Here is a 20,711-nt window from a genome sequence, read left to right on the forward strand (position 1 = left end):
ACATACAACACATTTTCCATTTTAGTATCTACTGAAATCTGTGTACTACCAATATGTGTAACATCAGTACTGTCTTCATTTGTAATCTCACCTTTTATCTTTTACAATTGTCTACATTCTTGACATCTTGTAGTAATTCTAGTGAAGATGTTATGTGATGTGTGGCCCCTGAGCCCACTATCCAATTGTCATTATAGACACTTAAGGCAAGAGATACAATATTACCTGCCATGTTTGCTTGTGTCTGATTATCAACATTTGAATCCTTGATGAGCAAGTGAAGTATCTGCTGGTACTGTGCTTTATTAAAGAAGTAATCTCCCTTTTGTTGTGCTACTCCACGTGAATTGGAAGTTGCCGGTTCTTCCACATTATTGGCTTCAGTGAAAGGTCCTTTAGTCATATATTCTCTAGTCTGATAATTCTTCTTCCCTTTGAAATCTTTAGGGCAACCAATGATTTTGAAGTAATTCTCCTTGGTGTGGCCCTTCCTATGGCAATGCTCACATTGTAGCAATTGTTTCATTCCTCGAAAAACTTGACCTCTTCCAACTTGCATTGCCATAGAATCCACATTTTCTGCCATTTCACTACCACCCAAAGATTGTTGGCTTTCATCTTGTGTGATCATAGCATATGCTTGGTTGAGTGTATGTTCAGTCGTTTTCATCAAAATTTGTCTTCGAGCTTGGTCATAAGTATCATTCAAACCATCCAAAAAGTGCATCAGCCTAAATGTGAGGATCAAAGAGAAGTGTTTATTTTTATTTTGCCATACTGCAGGAAACTGCGGGAAAAGTGGATCTGACTATAAAAAATCTGTTTAAATAGATCTACGTATAGGCCATCTATATAATCACTGAAACTTTCGATGTAGAACTCATAGTGAGCAGGGAATGTTCTTTTTATTTTATTTTTCTTTAATCGACAAACATAACATTTTTTATTTATAAAATTTCAAGAAAAATGAGGTGATTCGATAAAGTAATCCCTTAATAAAGCCAAAAAATACTATTAAAAGAATAGTAAAAACTTGTCAACGAGTATTCACCATCACCAGAAGTTAACTACACAAGTTGTATCAGGTCGTTGTCGTTCCTATAATTTTCTTTCTCTGGTTCCTCAACAAAAACTAGGGCTGTGCATTTGGATCGGATATCCGAAATCCGATCCGATCCGCTCAATTTCGGATTTTGGATTTCGGATATTTGGATCGGATTCGGATTTAATTTATTAAAATTTTGGATTTTTGGATTGGATTAGGATTTGTATAGTTTGAACCCAATCCGATCTGAAATCTGAATTTATTAGCTTTAAACATTAATGGCTTCTTCTTCTTCTTTTTGAGTTTCTTCTTGTTGTTTTCTTCTTTCTTTCTCTTATGTTTTAAACTATGTGTAGCACAGCCAGTGCCAACAACGTACATGTTTGGTGACTCCCTTGTAGACGTTGGAAATAACAACCATTTTGGTACAGTTATTAAAGTTAATTTCCCTTACAATAGTGTTGATTATCCTAGTGGAAAATCTACTGGAAGATTTTGCAATGGGAAAAACACTGTTGATTTTATAAGTAATTAAGCAAACACTCATCCTATGTTAATATTTCACTACTGTACAATCAATGGTAGTAATTTGTAGGTAATTATCCTCCTATGCAGTTCCATCCGCAAACAACTATATAAAGAATCAACCTACTGATATGCATAGTCTGCAGGGAAGAGGCGAGGTACGTTTTGGGTGATGGTGGGGGAATAAGAAGTTAGCAAATATTAGAAAGATGTTTAAGAAAATCAAAGCTTATACAGATTAAAAGAGCAAACATATATTAAGACTTAACTACCACTACAATCCGATCCGAAAATCCGATCACCAAACCGATCCGAATTTTAATAATCCGATCCAATTTGATATAATTCGGATCGGATTCGGATTACATTTTATGGAATCCGAAATGTTCTAAATCCGATCTATGCACAGCCCTAACAAAAACTATACCAAAATACATAAAAATTTGTTTAATAGGTGTACACGAAGCTTTCAACACCCATTAGATGTTTTAATTTAATTTCTAAAAGAAAGTCAATTACAAAGAAGTTTTTAATTTATGAGAAGATTTTCTTAAATGACATACTTTCTGCCCCTTCCAAAATTCCAATTAAATAAATATTGACTTACAATTATAATCTATTATCGTGTTATATTGATATGATTAATACAACTCTGATACTTTGTTGCATGATTGATTAATATTTCACGTTTATTGAAAGTAAATTTGTATTCGGGTAAAATTGGGGGCAAAGTTTTCCCGATTCCCCGGTAAGAGAACGAAGAGGAAGCACGGATCGACATGATCATAATCGAGATCACGAACCCCTCATATTGAGACTAGAAGAAAATGAACGATGTATCTGAGGTCGGTCACGGTAAAACGACATATCCCGGACCAAGCATGGCTTCTAGACCTCGGGAGATGCGGTGAACGGTTACGCATGAATGATAGGGGACCATAATATTCGCCCTCAACCATACATTATGGCGCGAATCCCATTCAGTGTTAATTATAGATCAACAATTATCGAGAAAAGAAGATTTTTTACCTTTTTTAGACTTGTACTAGAACTGAAATTATCCTACTATATAAAGGGAAACTTTTTCTTTGATCTAACATATTATAACACGCAATTCAAAGCAAAAAAAGTTTACTTCTATCTTCTAGATATTGTTCAAGGCATCACTTGTTTGATCTTTTCTTTACTCACGACAGAACTTGTACCGAGGGCCCAATCAAGGATGAGTCCCACTGTTCAATTTAAGATCAGGCTTTGTCATTACATTGCAATTGGTTTGATCGTTATTTTGTCTTTAGTTCATCTATATGTTATTCTTAAATATTCGTATTGAATTAAACCATGTATCCTTTAAACCGCGTACAAATTAATTGGTACTCATTTTTGGGGTAAACAGTTTGGCGCCCGCCATGGGGCTAAGGATAATAGTGGTGATTTGATACGAATCTCCATAACACACCCTATTTTGCGCTTGTTCTTTGAAATATTAACTTCCAGGTCAGCCTAAGAATGTCAAACTCTCAGTCTACTCACTTAAACGTTGAAGCAGAGTGAGGCCATCATGGAGAAAATAACAAAGTGGCACCCATTAATGATGTGCTTCCTACCGATCCCAATGGTGTCCAAGCCACCGACCTAGTCGATGCTAACTCGCAAGTGGCCATTAACATCAATTTGCAAACTGACCCCGAATACAGTATTTGCGGGGCCCCGGCCAATGGCCCGAGAAGTGCCTAAGGATGAAGGTGATGGGGTGAGCCTATGATTGATTTTCGAAATTTTCAAGCTCAACAAGTGGCAATAGCACAACTATATAACCAAATCCACATCCCTAATAGGGTCGAGCCTAAATAATCCCGAGAAAATATTCGGAGAAACGAACAAGTTGTCATAAGACCGGGTGAAGCTGAGCCTAGAGAAGCTTCAGAGGTAATGAAGATGCTCGAAGCATTAACAAAATGGGTGGAGTCAGGTGAGAAAAAGATCGAGGCCAACAACAAGAAGGTGGAAACATACAACTCCAGGTTCAATCAGATTCCGGGGGCACCTCCGATACTGAAAGGACCAGATTCCAAAAAAATTATCTAGAAGCCCTTCCCCCCAGGCGCAGCACCGAAGTCGATCTCAAAGAGGTTTCAAATGCCCGACATTACCAAGTATATGGGACCACGGATCCAAATGAGCACGTAACCTCCTATACATGCGCAATCAAAGGGAACGACTTGAAAGATGACGAAATCGAGTAGGTGTTGCTAAAAACGTTTGGGGCAACTCTGTCCAACAGGGCAATGATATGGTATCACAACTTGCCTCCCAATTTTATTGACTCGTTTACTATGCTTGCAAATGCCTTCATAAAGGCCCATGTCGGGGCTATCAAGGTCAAGACCAGAAAATCCGACCTTTTCAAGTTCAAACAAAGAGATAATGAGATGCTCAGGGAGTTCGTGTCAAGATTCTATATGGAACGGATAGATCTGCCACCGATTGTAAATGATTGGGTCGTTCAAGCATTCACTCAGTCGCTCAATCCTCGAAGTTAGGTGGCCTCTCAACAGCTAAAACAAAATTTCGTGGAGTACCTAGTGGTGACCTGGACAGACGTCCACAAAAAGTACCAATTGAAGATTAGGGTCGAAGACGATCAACTTGGGGCTCATTCTGGATCTATTTACCCCATTAGAACTGATGATAGATCTAAGAGAGTCATTGATCAGGAGTCAAGGCACGTTCGAGATCGATATCATCCATACAGTGCAGACCGTAAGGGAAATGTATCCGAGTGTGACCTAACTAGGAACAAGAAGAGAAGTGATCGAGGGATGAGCAGCAGGGACCTAATGAGCAAGAGCAATTTTTATTGGTCTCCCGGGAGTAGGGAAGCACCAAGATTATCAAAATACAACTTCAACATAGATGCTGCAAGCATCGTGTCAGCATAGGGCGCATCAGAGAGACCAAGTAGCCTCAACCATTGCACTCCGACTCTATCCAGAGAGATCATAATCTAAAGTTTAAGTATCTTGGCACTCACGGTCATAGGACCAATGATTGTCGATAGTTAAGAGAAGAAGTTGCTTGATTGTTTAAAAATGGACACCTTCGAGAATTTCTAAGTGAGCGAGCCAAAAACCACTTCAGAAACAGGGACACCAACAAACAGGTCGAATAAGACGAGCCTCAGCACGTGATCAACATGATCATTGGTGGATCCGAGGTCCCCCAAGGGCCAATGATAAAATGCACTAAAGTGTCTATTATGAGGAAAAAATGCACCCGGGATTACGTTTCAAAGAGAGCTATCTCGTTCAGCGACGAGGATGCCGAGGGCATCGTGCAATCTCATAATGATACACTGGTAATATCTGTACTTATCAATAAATCTTAGGTTAAACGTGTGTTGATTATTCCAGGTAGCTCCGCCAACATCTTCAAGTCAAGGGTCGTAGAGAAACTGGATTACAGGACCAAATTGTACCGGCGGTCCAGATATTGGATGGGTTCAATATGGCATGTGAGACCACGAAAGGAGAAAAAACTTTGCTGGTAAACACTGTCAAGACAACCCAAGAAATAAAGTTCTACGTGATCGAAGGTGATATGAGGTACAACACACTATTCGGAAGGACATGGGTCCACAACATGAGGGCAATACCTTCGACCTTACACCAGGCACTGAAATTTCCCATGACGGGGGGAGTCAAAACGGTCTACAGAGAACAATCAGTCGAAAGGGAAATATTTGTTGCTGATGAAGTAATCTCAGTGCCCACGTTCTCAACATCGGGAAGCAAGGAGCTGACCAAAAAAAGAAGAGACTAAATAGCAATCAATAATACTGGTCTCAGCCGAACCGCATAAACAGGAAGAATAAGGAGCGGAAGATGGGGAAGATTACAGCGTCCCTAGATCATTCATAGCTCTAGATGACACCGACGCCACTAGATCAACGGTCGAGGAGTTGGAACAAGTTATATTAATCAAGCACCTACCAGTCAAAAGGTATAATTGGGAATGGGGTTAACCCCCGAGCTTAGGAAAAAACATATTGATTTTCTTAAAGTTAACGCCGACTGTCTTGCTTGGTCCCATATATACATGACAAGGATCCGACCGAAGGCAACCACTCACAAGCTGAGTTTGGATTCAAAGTTCCATCCGGTCAAGTAGAAGAGAAGGCCAAAGTCCGAGATCAAACACGTGTTCATAAAGGATGAGGTATCCAAACTTCTAAAAATAGGTTCCGTCCAGGAGGTTAAATACCCGGATTTGTTAGCTAACATAGTGGTAGTGCCTGAAAAGGAAATAAACAAAGGATGTGCGTAGATTATAAGGATCTAAACAAAGAATGCCCAAAGGATTCTTTCCATTTTTCTAACATCGATCGAATGATCGACGAAACGGCCAGGCACGAGATACTAAATTTTCTCGACGCCTACTTCAGGTACAACCAAATTAGGATGGACCCGGACGACCAAGAAAAAACTTCTTTCATAACAAAGTTTGGCACCAACTACTATAACGTAATGCCATTCGGATTAAAGAATGTTGGTGGCACTTACCAATACCTAGTAAACCGGATATTCGAAGAATAAATTGACAATCAATGGAAGTTTATATTGAAGATATGTTGGTCAAGTACCTACGAGCAGAGGACCATTTGAAACATTTTTAGAAAACCTTCGACATACTAAGGAAGTACAACATGAAGCTAAACCGGGAAAAGTGTGCATTTGGGGTTAGTTCGGGCAAATTTCTCGGGTTCATGGTATCTAATCGAGGGATAGAGATCAACCCCGACAAAATAAAGTCCATAGAGGACATCACCATGTCGACAACATCAAGGCAGTTCAAAGATTGACCAGGCAATAGCCGCATTGGGTCGGTTCATCTCGAGATCCTCGAATAATATCCGCGTTGGGCCGGTTCTCCTCAGATAAGGACATGTACAGGGTTCCTCGGTTATCTCCACATCAGCCTTATATTGGGCCTGTATTTCCTCGACTTTGAAGGAATCAATCAGAGTTGCCTCCAATTTGGACTTCAGCGCAGTATATTCCTGGCCAAGGGCATCCCGTTCTCTGACAGCTGAATCCAGTTGTGCTCGGAGTTTATTGTTTAGTCATGACCACTTGTCAGCCTTGTCTTTTTCCACCCCGAGCTGGTCCTTGACCGATGCCAGCTCTTCTTTTGTGGCCTATTTTTCTGAAGCCAACAAGTCCATCCTACCCCTCAGCGCCTCGGTTATGGTCTTGACCTCGTCCATCTCGGCCCGAAGCTGGTCAATGAAGTCTATTTTCACTTGGACCTACGAAGTTGCGTCGTTAGTCATTACGAGTTGCTTCTCGTTTTTAGCCACAAAGATCCTTACCCTCTCGACCAGATCGGCATGCTCCCATTTCACATACGAGGCCTTCTTTTGTGCCTTCTCCAGCTAAGCCTGGAGAATGGTAAAGTCATTGAGGGCCTCGTCTTGTTGTTCGCTAAGAGCCCTATACATGTCCTTCTTCTAGACCTGCTCTTTGATCTCGAACTCTAGCTAGCTGATTTCCATTCAAGACCGAATGGAGCTTTCATGATAGAGAACCAAAGCCTGAAAAATAATAAGGTCGTTAGAACATGCTAAAACTAAGCAAAATTTGCAAAGCATACGAGGGATAGGAACCTTACCCATTTCAATGCATGTTGCACCTCGTTGAAGAGGCTCGATGTGCCTACTTCGTTCATCTTCGCCAAGTCCTCCTCGGTCACCAGGCATCGAAGATAGCTGGCCACACCCACTGGGGCGTACAATGCCCGAGCATCTACCGGGATAGTAAGAACAACCGTTCTTTTATGATCGAGATCCATACTCGGGGTAGGGAACTGTGATGTGATTCTTCGAGTCCACAAAAAACCAACCTATTAGGATCAAGATCTTGAAATGAAAGTGATTTGTGGGTTGATTTCAAGAAACAACATATCTCAAGTTTTAGGACTCGGAATCTGATGATTTAAAAACGAGGTGAAAGATGACAATCTAAGTAATAAGAAAGACTATTTACTCATTCAAAACAAGTAAATATTGATGCTGCATCAATTCAATAAAAGTTATGATTCTAAGAAATCAAAAGAATTAATTTAAATCAAGAAACTTGTTCTTGAATGATCATGAACTAAAAAGTTCCTAAAGTCACAACTTGGAATCAATTAACGTGATAAAGAAACACCACGCGCAACTGAAAACAAGATAAAGACTATCACCACCTTGCTTGTAACCAAAAACAAGGATAAAGAAGACACGATAAAGAAAAACGTGAATCTCCCTTCTACAAGGCATGAGAACTTCTTTGTCGGCTTGAGCATCTTCGAGCATGGACTCTATGTGGGACAGCATCTTCGCGATATCGATGACACCAGCTACTTCCTTTGGGACAGGAGCGCCTTCTCGGGAGTCCGTGGCCTCCGATTCTTCTTTTGGTTCCCGAATTATAGGGGGATCAACCTCTTGGCCACCTTCTCCAGTTGTCGTCTGCTATCTCTCGTCGATGGTATACCCGTGAGCAATGAACTCAAGATCATCGTCCTCAGGGTAATCTCTGAGCCGGAAGAAGGAGTAGGGGTCCGGTACCCTGTCTTTGATGTTCTTCTTGTTGCTTTTCCGGACTCGGACAGCAACCCTCTTCTTCTTCACCTCGGCATCCGGGGAGCCAGAGAATTTCCTCTTTTTCTTCTTTTTCTCCTCCATTGCGGCATCTTCGGGCTATCCCGAAGAGGAGATTTCAGCAAGCGTAGATGGGGCCTCATCCTTATCCAATGGTCGAAGCTCAGTGGTCTTGGGAAAATATGTGAAAAGGAAAAAGACTTAGCATAAATAAAAGTATGTATATGCAATTATTCGGGCAGAAGGCTCACCATGGGAACAGGCATCCCACTTGCCCTTCGAGAGCTTGCACCATTCGCGCTCGAAGTAAGACATTTGTTTGCAAATCCCCTTGATCCAATCCTTGAAGGGGGGAATGCATTGGTAACTTAGGCGATCGTTGCACAACGGTAGACACATGTAATTAGAAAAAGAACAAAAGGAAATAGCAGGCACTCGAAAAGGAGAAGACTTACAGGATGAGTTCCACTTTTCAGGGAACGGTAGAAATTCAAGGGGAATGAGGTCTTCGATTTTCACCCGAACGAACCTCCACTGCCAACCTCAATCGCGATCTTCACTGATGCTTGAGAATGGAGTTTTACTTGCTCGACGAATGAGCTTGATCATCCCCCCTCAGAAGACTCGGGGACTATAGAGATGAAGCAAGAGGTCGAGGGTGAACCGAGGTGCTTCAGTATTTTTTACGAAGTGACGGAGGAGGATTACGATCCTCCAAAAGGACGGGTGAATCTACTCAAGGCAAATCACGTACCTTTTGCAGAAGTCGAGGATTAGAGGGTCCATCGGGGTGAGCGTGAAGGAGTAAGTATAAACACTTAGATACCCCTCCACATGAGTGGTGATATCTTCAATGGGCTCGGGAACGGCCACCTCCTTGCCCTTACAGTTGCAGTCCACTTGAACTGTGGGGAGTGTGTCCTCGGTAACGGAGCATATGTACCTCCATACTCCTTTGCCTCGGTCCTGTTGACTGGATGCCTTCTCGACTTTAAAGTCATTTTCAATGGAGCAGCCATCGGGAATGAAACTCTTCAAGGGAGGCTCCATGACCACCTCAGGAATGGTCGCCTCGACATCCGTGGCCGGGTTGGAAATCAGGCAGTTTGCTGAGGTACAGATTTGGAAGTTTTTGCCATCAGATTCCGGAAAATATGAAGGTTTGAAGAAAAATATAAAGATTTAAAGATGAGGATGAAGATTTGAAGATGGAGATGAAGGTATGAAGGTATGGTTTGAAGATTTAAAGAAGAAGTATATGGATTTGGATATGAAGATATGAAGATCTAAGAAGCAATGTATGAAGATTTGAAGAAGTTAGAGTTAAGTGGAGAATTCAAGGGTAAATCAAAGAGCTCTGGAATTGAAAAGTGAAGAAGTGAAGGGTCGGAGCTTTTAAAGAAGAAGGAAAATCAATGCGTGACATTTCGCATTCAAGGACAGTCAATCGGCGGCTAACACGTGTTCGGATTCAGAACAGCGCGACTGATGAGACGTTTCGTTGACCCATCAACTCGGTTGTAACGTACGAAGGAAGGAACCGGGGTTAATTTATCGCTTTCCGTCGCTTCGATAAATCTATTTTTCGGAAAACGAGGGAACTATTTGTATACATGTAAAATCGGGGGTAAAGTTTTCCTCGATTCTCCGGTAAGAGAACGAAGGGGAAGCACGGATCGACATGATCATAATCGGGGTCATGAACCCCTCATATCAAGACTCAGAAAAAATGAATGATGTATCTGAGGTTGGGCACGGTAAAGAGACATACCCCAGACCAAGCATGGCTTCTGGACCTCGGGAGATGCGGTGATCAGTTACGCATGACAGATAGGGGGCCATATTATTCGCCGTCAACCAGACATTACGGCGTGAATCCTGTTCAGTATTAATTGTAGATCAACAATTACCGAGAAAAGAAGATTTTTACCTTTTTTAGACTTGTACTAAGATTGAAATTCTCCTGCTATATAAGGGGGAGTTTTTCTTTGATCGGACACATTGTAACACGCAATTCAAACCAATAAAAGTTTACTTCTGTCTTCTAGCTACTGTTCAAGGCATCACTTGATCTTTTCTTTACTCGCGACCGAGCTTGTACTGAGGGCCCAATCGAGGACGAGTCCCACTGTTCAATCTAAGATCAGGCTTGGTCATTACATCGCAATTGGTTTGATCGTTATTTTGTCTTTAATTCATCTATTTGTTATTCTTAACTATTCGTATTGAATTAAACCACATATCCTTTAAACCGCGTACAAATTTAATTATTACTCATTTTTGGGGTAAACAAAATTAATTCACATCCGATTTTACTTTAACAAATTGATGAAATTCAAACACGGATGATTGACAAATATCAAACAAATTAGACCAAGGGTGAAAACTTACTCAGATCAGTGTTTACACTCAATCAAATAAATTTATTAACATAAGATTAAATAGAAATTAAGATAAAAATATACTACTATACTAATTACTAAATGTGTAACATGGAAATAGTTTTTTTTTTTTCCTTAAAACGAAGGCAGTATTTATTTGCTCGATTCGAAACAAAATTAAATGAGGCTTCTCTTCTTTTTTATCTTGGTGCACATGCACTAAACGCTCGCCAACTGCTCAGACCCCATCTCTCTCGATCTGAAAAAGGAAAGAAAAAACAAAATCCAGGAGAATGATCCAAGTGCTATTCAGTGTGATATTCGCCGAAATGGCGTTAATCGTGTTGTTCGTATTCAAGACGCCGTTGAGGAAGGTGGTAATAATGGGCCTGGATCGTATTAAGAGAGGCCGCGGCCCAATTGTCGTCAAAACCATCGGCGGAACCATCTTCATGGTCATGCTGTCAACCATCTACAGTGTGGTGTCGATCCGCAAACGCTGGATCGATGAAGATGGCAATATTACCCCTACTGATCAGATTCTTATGGCTCAACATCTTCTAGAAGCTTCTCTCATGGGTAATTTCTCAATCTGTTTCTATGGATTTGAGTGATTTAGCAATTGATATACGATCTTATAAATTTTGTTGCTAAAATTAAAGAATGTGTACTACGTGCACAACTAGTTGTAATTTATTGTATATAGATGTATGCATATCATATAGTTGTGTTTATGCATGTGTGTCTCCTGCCGTTTTCTCAGTGGTAGAGGAAGAGGCTGTGGCGGAGCTAGGATTTTCACCAAGAAAGGTCAAAATATAAAGAAGTCATGTATATGTACATAAAAAAGAATTACCTAGCTGCGCAATGTAATTTTTCGATGAAGGGGTCACATCCCTTGAATATATGTGGCTCCGCCACCAATAAGGGGTTCAAATGAATCCTCTTAGCCACAAAATTATATTGGGTATATAGGTGAATAAAATCTTTATGTATATATATCAACTGTTTAATCCCTAGACATTGTACCGTGTATATAGGTGAAAAAATCTTTATGTGTATGTCGACTTGTAGAATCCCTACAAACAAAATAGCCTTTTTTTCAAATTTCCTCGGTAAAATTTCTGCCTTTGCCACTAACATGTATATGGTTTTGGCTTTCAATAACACCAATAGCTTGTGTTCTTTTATTAACTGCAAACTGATGCTTTTTTTTTTCTCTCTAAGTTTTTTTTTGGATTCGATCCTTCAATAAATTGAATAATTAGTTATATCTTATGTTAGTAGTGAAATTTGATAAACATCAATGACTGACTTGGAACTAAAGTTTTTACATGGTTTCACTTACAAAGAATCGTTTATTGATGACAGAGGGAATAGCTTTTGTTTCATTTGGATGTTACAGACTGAGTTTTACTCTCAAAAGATCTTAGATATAAGTTCGATTTAAAACCAAATTTGAGAAAGAATCTCTTTTTTGTTATTTTCCTTCCCTTGTACAAGCAATTCTCCTGGCTTTCTTGCAACCCCTCCAATCAATAAGTGTAGATGCTTGGATGGAATTTTTGTCTATAGTCTATAACATGTGTTTAAGTTCTCAAACTACAGTTCTTTTTGCACCACGGGGCTTATTTAATTTTCTAAAATTATTCTCTTATGTTACATGAAGTGATACATTGGATATCTGTCCTTAAACATAAAGGTATTAGAAGAACTATAAATAAAGCATATAAACCAGAAAGATCTCTTTAGGGCTTGCAATGAACTTGATGTGCTTTCTGCTTGATGTTATCTATGCATATTAATTTGAGAAATAAACCAGAAAGTTGTTAATTAAAGAATTTGTTTACTTTTAAAGGGGTTAATGCTTCCATTGATGAGCATGTCTCTCTTATCAAAGGGGTTATAAGTTTGTTGCCTTTTCTCTCTTCATTCTTCTTATCCCCACTAACGGCTTTCTTCCGAGTCTGAGTCTCACATGGGAGTTTTGTACAGGTTTTTCCCTATTCCTTGCTCTGATGGTTGACAGACTGCACCACTATATAAGAGAACTTCGTATGAGGAGAAAGAGCATGGAAGCTGTGAATAAGCAAAACAGAGGCTTTGAGGATGGGAAGAACGGAGCTTCTGACGATATGAAGTCTTTGGAGGAAGAGGCTAGTGCATTGCGTTTAAAAATAAAGAAGTTGGAGTTATGTCTGGAGGAAAAGGCTAGAGAAACAAGCGATGCAGAAGCCAATTCAGTTGCTCTTAAAAAGCAATCAGAAAACTTTCGTCTTGAAAATGATTACTTACTTGAGGATAACCAGAATCTCCGCGCTCAATTGCAAGCACTGGATCAGAGATTGTCATCTGATAGCAAAAAGGATTGATAAGGAATCTCGTCTCACATGTCGTCCCTACTCATCATTGTGAAGTTGTCTATTATGATTTTCTTTCAATAGCTTAGAATTATTCGTGCTCAAAATCCATATTTTTGTTATAGGAAATTATGAGTTACCATAAATTTTTGTTATTTCACTCCGGACTAGGCTCTATGGAGGTCTTCAAATATTTGTCCTAAAAAGCTGCATTGACGGATGGAGTCTTTCCTCATTTAGTTTACTAAGCCTTCTGAAAGTACAACTTGTCTATATCTGCTGTTCTTGCCAAATTCATCTGTCAAGACGGCTTTCTAAAAAGTACTTTGTAGTTTCAATTTTGATATCCTAATACTGTCTTGAAGTGCAATTGATTTTCAAGGAAATTTTGCGCATTCGAGGTGCACTTCTTTTTATCTTCTAGCTTTTCACTTTCTTCTGATAATGAACGTTTTATTTTTTTTCTCTTCACCTAGAAGCATGTCACATGAACTTAACTGTCAGAAAATTAATTACCATGCCTTGGTGACGTTAGTGAACTTCATTTATCTTGTCTTAAAAACAAGAGAAAAAAGGGCTTAACGTGGCCGGAAGTTGAGTGAACTCAATCCTAATACAGCAGAAGGATAAGTACTAGTCAAGTTTTATCTACGTAGACTCGTCAGACATTTAGCCAACCCTCTAGTTGTGAATCTACACATGTTATACAATTCTATTTACTAACCCTTGAGCACAATCCACTAATATAATGAGCCAACGTAATCGTATGAAAGCACTCTAAAAGGAAAAATACGTTACCCACAGGAGGTCATAAAGGTCATTAACAAAGGTTACATCCACCTTTGTTTATTGGAAAATATTTGTCACCTTTGCAAAAAAGACTTCATCAATTTACCATAATTAAGACTTGTATTATCAATTTAATCTTAAAGTTGAAATTAAGTAAACACCACGAAACTATATCTTCCCTGCATCATTCGGACCTGATGCTCATTAGTCGTTTGATACCGGTTAGTAATGCACGCTACTTTTACGTACAACTTAATTGCTAGGTCTAATTGCTTGAACTTTCTTGCCAAAGGCAGTATTAAATTTGATTTTTGCAGCAAAAGATTTTAACATTCAACCTGTATTACGCCACGATACATACACACAAGAAAAACAACAATAAGAACAAGCATACACCAACAGTACCGCATATCTTGTCAAGGAGAGAAGCCAATATTTACACGGTTTTTCTCTTGCAATACCCTAGGTTCACACTTTTACAATCCCATTTGCTGATGACCTACTTAAGGGCCAGTCACTACAACATTTGGGAGCAAGGGAACAGGGGGTTTTGCATTTTATATTTCACTAAGCTGCTTCTGCAAATCCAACTCTAAGTTTTCCAGAATCAAAGACGGTGTGATATCGACCCATGAAAACATCCCCCAAGATCCTGCACCACCAAAGCCATAAGCAAACAACATTATCAAAAGGGAGCTGGTATAACTTTTCTAGAATAACAGAATCTGCACGTGTGTTAAGACGAAAAGAAAACATACCAGAGAGGTCCACGGGGTGGAGGAACATCCAAGGCAATGAAGCCACTAATACATTGTGCAGCAGGACCCTCGCCCACCTTGAGTATGTACTGGTGACAAGAAAAGCATGCAAGCTTAGTACAATCATATGAACTTATCAAGCAAAGAAACTGATATCAAAGCTCGACACACTTCAATAACATTAATTATCCGATCACAAGTTAACTTATCAAGCAAAGAAACTGATATTAAAGCTCGACACGCTTCAATATCATTAATTATCCAAACGACACTTAGCTGTCATGGTTGAAATTTTCTAAAAGACAAGTGTACTTCTCTTGAAAGCAGAGTAACACCTTGCTAGCTAATCTAGTGAAAACCACAAAGAAATGAACTGCCTAACTGAAACATGACAAAAGGATTCTACAACCAATCACTTTGTTCAGAAAAATCAAAGCCATTTACAAAATGAGAAGACGCCATGTACACTACGCAAGATTGATATCAGACATACCTCCTCAGGAGAGAGGTCAAATGTTCTGCCACCAATTGTGAAGGAAACACTAGGCATGCCAGAAAGCTTTCCACAATCAACAGCTGATTGTCCCATTGGGCTTGGTAGTCGCTCGCAAAGCTGTTAAAGATGGTCAGTAATCTAACTTAAGATGAGAAGAGAAAGCATGTGACTCATGCTATTTACCTCATTCACATAGTTCAAGATGCGTTCTTGGGTCTGGTTCTGTCTAAGTTGGTTCTGCATCCAGACAACCGCCATTTCACAAGCGGAGCACATAGCATCATGCAGTCCTGAAGATTTGCCAGCATTCTCATCCACAACACTCTCAATGCCCATACTACACGTGGAGGACATAAATCCACTCAGCACACATTTTATAATAGGATTTACCATATCAAATGATTGGCCAAGGCGAGGAAAGAAAGGGTCTGAAGCCTAACCTAACGCCACGAGTTCCATCAAAGGTGCATAACCCAACCTGTGAGCAGATCTTCTTTGGATGTGCCTGTTAAGACGCCAATGCATCAGAATATTGGGAAGGCAACTAGTAGCATGAAACCATCCTCTTTGCAGATACCACGGAAAACTATTGGTAAAAACAACAAAAAACTATCAACTAAAACAAATAATTGCTCACCTCTGCTAAAAGCATATCCATTATTGTTTGTCCATACTGTTCAACAACAGCTTTACATTGTTGGCTTACAACCCCCGAGGCGCCAATGGCATGATTAATCATAGTGACTACAGTCTGCAAGATAGAGGAGGAAGGATACAGGGAAGAATGATGAGAACTAGAAATGTAGTAGTAAAGCATTTCACTACTACAATTGTCTAGACAAAAGAAGCTGCAGTTTTTCCTTGTATCATATTGTCAACCATGCCATAAAAGAAAACAATTAAGAAGCAGTTCTCAAGATGCACAATTTTTTTCCTAATAAAGAAGAAGAGCACACAAAGAAGACAGAAACAACAGATCAAAAGTAAAAAGAAACATTTCTTAGGTATGAAAATCAACAAGGAAGTATGTCCAGATACTGGAATGAATATCAATATCACTGCACTTGCCATCCTCCTTTTTTTTTGAATAGAAACGGAAAAAATGAGAATACTTCAAATGAATGGCTGATTATTATTCAACTCATATTCCAGCGAAAAAATTAAACCTACACATGAACAGGACGGTACAAAAAAAATTATGAGACAGTTCATTATTGATAATAGCTGAATAAGAGGAACAAAAAATGGAACATGTTTTTGAGAATACCGTTGGACCAGCCAAGAGAGAAGTCCCAGAATCCGCTATTGCAGAACATCCATTGTCACAGTAACCTACAGTATTCAGTATGTCAATACAACGAAAAAGCATGGAAATCATGTGAAAGTGCTCTCATCTTATCCTCGAAATCTCCACACAAAAAAATAGAAAAGGAAGTAACATAACATACCAGTAGCTTGACCATCAATCAGAACATCACCCATGTCAAACTGCAAATTATATTCTGAGAGTAAGAAAACGGTTGCAAAAGCCAAACATCAATCTCCCAAAGATATAGGGATATCTACCTGCCAATAACCTTTCCGTGTGACTGGGACATAAGTGTGCTTTCCCTTATAGTGGTTAGGATCAACCCCACCAAACACAATTTCGCCCCCTTCATCTTCCTCTGTATTTCGGTTGAGCCAAAATGAGAAGACAGGCTCCTTGACAAGACCCTGTTTGACCATGTTGTACCTATAAAACACAGAAGAAACTGTCAAGACCAGTATCACTTAAACCTTTATACAGAAGGAGATGTTAATGAAATTCTGTCCAGAAGATAAAATCATTTCAATGTAATAATGAAATTCACAAGGCACGCACTTGGATAATAGGAAATTGAAGAAACATTTGGAAAGAAGAGAACACAAACAAAATAAACCCACATACCATACTGGTACAGCATTTCCAACAGAAATCTCCTGGAAACCAAGACCCAATATACCATCAAACTTGGCTACCAAAAAAGTTACACTGGGTTCTCTGGTTGCCTCGATGAACTCCTGATGTCATTAACAAGATGAGAGACTATATGCTCGAGAAACATTTTAAAACACACACACACACACACACACAAAGTGGGAAGCCACATTCACCTGATTTTTCACAACCAGATCACCAACTTTAACGCTATCTTGACTGAAAAATCCAGATATTGCTCCAGTACCATAACGTATGGCAGCAGACTTCCCTGTATGGCATATTAAACAGGAAAAAAGTTTGAATGAACAGGTTCTTATGTCAACAACCAAGTGAACACGTTGACCAACTTAGAAAGTAGATGACGACAACAACAACAAAAAAAACCTAGTCCCATAAGTGGGGTCCGGGGAGGGTAGATAGTACGCATATCTTACCTCTACCGAGAATGTAGAAACTTAGAAAGCAGACAGAGAAGAATAATCAAAAATCATGTCATGTCAATCACACAGCAGACTCCAATTTTCCCGGAAAGTAAATTATGATGGATACCAAAACTCAATAAAGGAACTCCACCATAACAGGTTCCTCGATAGACAAAACGGTTCAAAAGGCACAAGCTTTTATTGCCAATAATTGAAAGAAAAAAATCAGAGATATAACATTAGCACATCTTTTGGGAGGGAAAGCCAACAACATAATCTCGCATGTTATATTTTTCAACAGAAATCTTTGGTGCAAGGCACATAATTGGATGACAACAATAAGAATGGTAAGGGTCTTCTTTATTTTCTTTTTTTTTTTTAAATCTCCTAAGTTGGGAGCAGGGTTAACAGTTTTGATCTCAAAACGCAATAATTGAACACTTTCTCTTACAAGCAAGCATTGAGCGTAATAACAAGTTTAAGAGAAAAGCATGTTTTCATGCAGCAATTTCAGCTATAGACAAAGGTCAAGACACAAACCATTTTTCTTATAAGTGCTTGATTGGCTTGACTTGTACTTAGAATGGAAAAGGCATGGAACCTGCATAAATACAGAGACGCATAAATATGGATGCTCGTCAATTATGCATACGCCAACATTAGCTTTCTCTGTTATGTTTTATGACAGTAAAAATGTAATAGAAAGCTTACTGAGAAGTAGCACTTTGATGAAGGCACCCACAAATTAGAGCTACCAGTATCAAAGATGACAGTGAACTTCTGAGGGGGACTGCCTATACCAATCTCCCCAAAGTACTGAGCATCCATATAATTCTTCAGTGCTACAATGTCTGTATCCTCAGAGGCCCCAAGATTACCACGGAGATTATTATACTTCCTAAAAGAGGCCCTCAAAGCCTCCCCCTCCTTGGACTCGACGCGTGCAGCAAGTCGGTTGTTTTGATCGAATTTTATCTTTTTTAAACCAATTCTAACCAAGCCATCATTTGATGTACAGAAGGCCAAAGGAAATAACAGCAATGAAAGGAAAAAGGCGACAAGAAAAGATTTTGCTCCCATATTGACCTATGCAAGTTCAATCATCATTTTAGTTAATAAATTTGAGCCAAGCTATTAGTGAAGAGTAATAAATAAACATTCAACCAACAAGAGAAAATGATCAGAGATTAAATCATTCATGTTATGCCTGTTGCATGCAGGGCCGGACCTAGAGCATAGAATACGGGTTACCGGGAACCAATAACTTTTGCGTAGACCTTATATTAAGAAATTCACTAAATATTTGTAAATATGTAACTGTAAACCCAGTTATTATTGCATATTAATCTAAAATTACGGTAGGAACCCATAAGCCTCGTTGCATGTTATTGTCACTTACAGTTGCATGTAAAAAGGATAAATGACAAGCTAATGAGAATGAAAAACTAATCAACTAATCAATCAACTACGACTCAATCACACGCTATGGGATTGACTATATGAATTCCCCCATATATTGTGCATTTGTGCTCTTACTGATAAGTTATTTATCTTTTTAAGGCAAAGATGATTTTTTATCTTTTATTATCAGCTAAATATCAAGTATTCCTCAAGCTACTATAAAAATGGGAGAAACCAAAGACGAGCGAGTTCTCTGACATAACTTGCCAACTAGGTACACATTCAAATCCAAAGAAGCTAAAGCTAAATATTGGAGCTTTGTTTAGCTTCCAACACACAACACCCACACACACACACTCAAAAGGTTTACTTACACAGTGACAAAATCCATGTTTTCCTGGTAACTATTTTCCCAAAATCTATGTTCTAAAACAGCCACCCCCTCAAAGCAAAAATATTGTCAAATGACATAAAAGAGGAAAATAGCATTAAACAGAACAGAACACTATTTCCAACCCAACCCCTCACTTTTCAACATCTATTGAACAGAAAAACAATTCTCGAGAACAGCAAACCAAGCTCCACAAACAAAAAGTAACATAAACAGAATTAGTTCTTTCCTTGCTATGGAAAAATACCCAATCTTAAAAGTTCTAAAATCTTGAGACACATACTTGAAATAAAGCCCAAAACCTCTGATATCACACTGAAACAAACAAACAAACAAACAAAGAAAAATACCACCAAGAATATATCTCAAAAAAATGGAAAAAGATATATCTTTTTTAAAGTAGAAGAAAAAAAAACAAAATAACTACTCACCAGTTTGATGAAGCAAGAAAATGAGAGAGAAAAGGTGAATAAGAATAGTGGAGATGCTTTGCATCAATAAATAGGGAAGAAAAAAAAGAAGAACCAACTTTTCAGACCCACTAAGCTGAGATCAGCTACCGTTCCTCAAAAACTCCCAACCGTTGGATTTATTTAATTTGGACCTTTGATTATCAGTTACAAAATCGCTTTCCCAAGATTCTTGATTTTGAGAACAATTCTTTCTTAGGAAGAAAAACATTTGCTACATAATCGGAGCCGTTGGTTTTGTACATCAACGGTGGATAGGGTGTAATAGGAATAAAGTGGGTCCAAGGGAGAAGATTAAAGAAAAGTAATGAGGTTTTTGATAAGGATATAGTATTAAAAGTCACTGAAAACGACGAGACGAGGGAGTGGAGTGGGACATGACTTAGGCATATGAATAACTGAAGCCTTACGCGTCGGAAATGTATGAAACCTTCTTTAATTGTTGTTCAGCTTCGCACGCGACACATTGCTTTTACATGTCACTCTTCTGCCGCTTCAATGAGAATAGAAAAATCATCTGCCCGTTGATCTGTTCTGTAAAAGATCTAAATTTGCTTTTAGAAAGGGTTTAGATTTACCATCCGTCAGTAGTTTGAGTCAAATTTAATTTTAGAGGAATAAAAAGATGGTGTTATAAAATAAAGACTATAAAGTAAAGATAAATATAAAAAAAAATTAATATATTATTTGAATTCAAGCTAATGTACATAATGAACTAAAATCTCTTCTATTTATAGAAGAAAGGAAGCTGTTGTGTAAGCTGTTACGCAAGCTGCTGTGTAAGCTGCTACTATAAGCTGCTGTGTAAGCTGCTATTATAAGCTGCTGTGTAAGCTGCTACTGCAAGCTGCTGTGTAAGCTGATACTATACCAGATATGGATAATCTTCTACCTAGGGTAATGTTTATCCATAACCGGGTACCGAAGTGATAAGCTTCTTCGGGAAGCTTATTTCCAATAGAGTACTAAATAGATAAACATATTTACAGTGGAGTCCCATATGGATAAGCTTCTTCAGGAAGCTTATTTACAACAGAGTACTAAATGAACATCCATAATATAATATA

The 20,711-nt window shown here is 38.9% G+C and overlaps 2 protein-coding genes across 3 annotated transcripts; one reads left to right on the forward strand and one right to left on the reverse strand.

The window, feature by feature from the left end:
- Nucleotides 1-10,771: 10,771 nt before the first annotated feature.
- LOC107830674 (uncharacterized) lies at nucleotides 10,772-13,198 on the forward strand. The gene is made up of 2 exons (XM_016658302.2): nucleotides 10,772-11,173; nucleotides 12,590-13,198. The coding sequence occupies exons 1-2, from the start codon at nucleotides 10,888-10,890 to the stop codon at nucleotides 12,964-12,966; spliced, it is 663 nt and encodes a 220-aa protein (XP_016513788.1). The 5' UTR covers nucleotides 10,772-10,887; the 3' UTR covers nucleotides 12,967-13,198.
- A 903-nt stretch (nucleotides 13,199-14,101) lies between these two features.
- LOC107830673 (aspartic proteinase) lies at nucleotides 14,102-19,814 on the reverse strand. Of its 2 annotated transcripts, none has more exons than XM_016658300.2 (14): nucleotides 19,606-19,814; nucleotides 18,094-18,468; nucleotides 17,923-17,983; nucleotides 17,134-17,228; nucleotides 16,928-17,040; nucleotides 16,564-16,732; nucleotides 16,446-16,485; nucleotides 16,265-16,329; nucleotides 15,635-15,748; nucleotides 15,438-15,502; nucleotides 15,181-15,334; nucleotides 14,995-15,114; nucleotides 14,502-14,590; nucleotides 14,102-14,395 (listed from the first exon to the last, which is right to left on the reverse strand). In XM_016658300.2, exons 2-14 carry the CDS (start codon nucleotides 18,460-18,462, stop codon nucleotides 14,311-14,313), a joined length of 1,539 nt encoding a protein of 512 aa, XP_016513786.1. In that variant the 5' UTR covers nucleotides 18,463-18,468; nucleotides 19,606-19,814; the 3' UTR covers nucleotides 14,102-14,310. The 2 variants fall into 2 exon arrangements, with proteins under 2 accessions (XP_016513786.1, XP_016513787.1); XM_016658301.2 differs by lacking the exon at nucleotides 19,606-19,814 and adding an exon at nucleotides 19,458-19,495.
- Nucleotides 19,815-20,711: the final 897 nt, after the last annotated feature.

The sequence above is a fragment of the Nicotiana tabacum genome, chromosome 3, assembly GCF_000715075.1.
Source record: "Nicotiana tabacum cultivar K326 chromosome 3, ASM71507v2, whole genome shotgun sequence".
NCBI lineage: Eukaryota > Viridiplantae > Streptophyta > Magnoliopsida > Solanales > Solanaceae > Nicotiana > Nicotiana tabacum.

Bases quoted from the DNA above. Each gene is read 5' to 3' on its own strand.
- LOC107830674 (XM_016658302.2), top strand. From the start codon at position 10,888: ATGATCCAAGTGCTATTCAGTGTGATATTCGCCGAAATGGCGTTAATC. The intron at 11,174-12,589 runs GTAATTTCTCAA...AGTTTTGTACAG, and splicing joins TCTAGAAGCTTCTCTCATGG to GTTTTTCCCTATTCCTTGCT.
- LOC107830673 (XM_016658300.2), bottom strand. From the start codon at position 18,462: ATGGGAGCAAAATCTTTTCTTGTCGCCTTTTTCCTTTCATTGCTGTTA. The intron at 17,041-17,133 runs GTGAATGTGGCT...TAATGACATCAG, and splicing joins ATCTGGTTGTGAAAAATCAG to GAGTTCATCGAGGCAACCAG. The intron at 14,591-14,994 runs GTATGTCTGATA...TCTTGTCACCAG, and splicing joins TTGACCTCTCTCCTGAGGAG to TACATACTCAAGGTGGGCGA.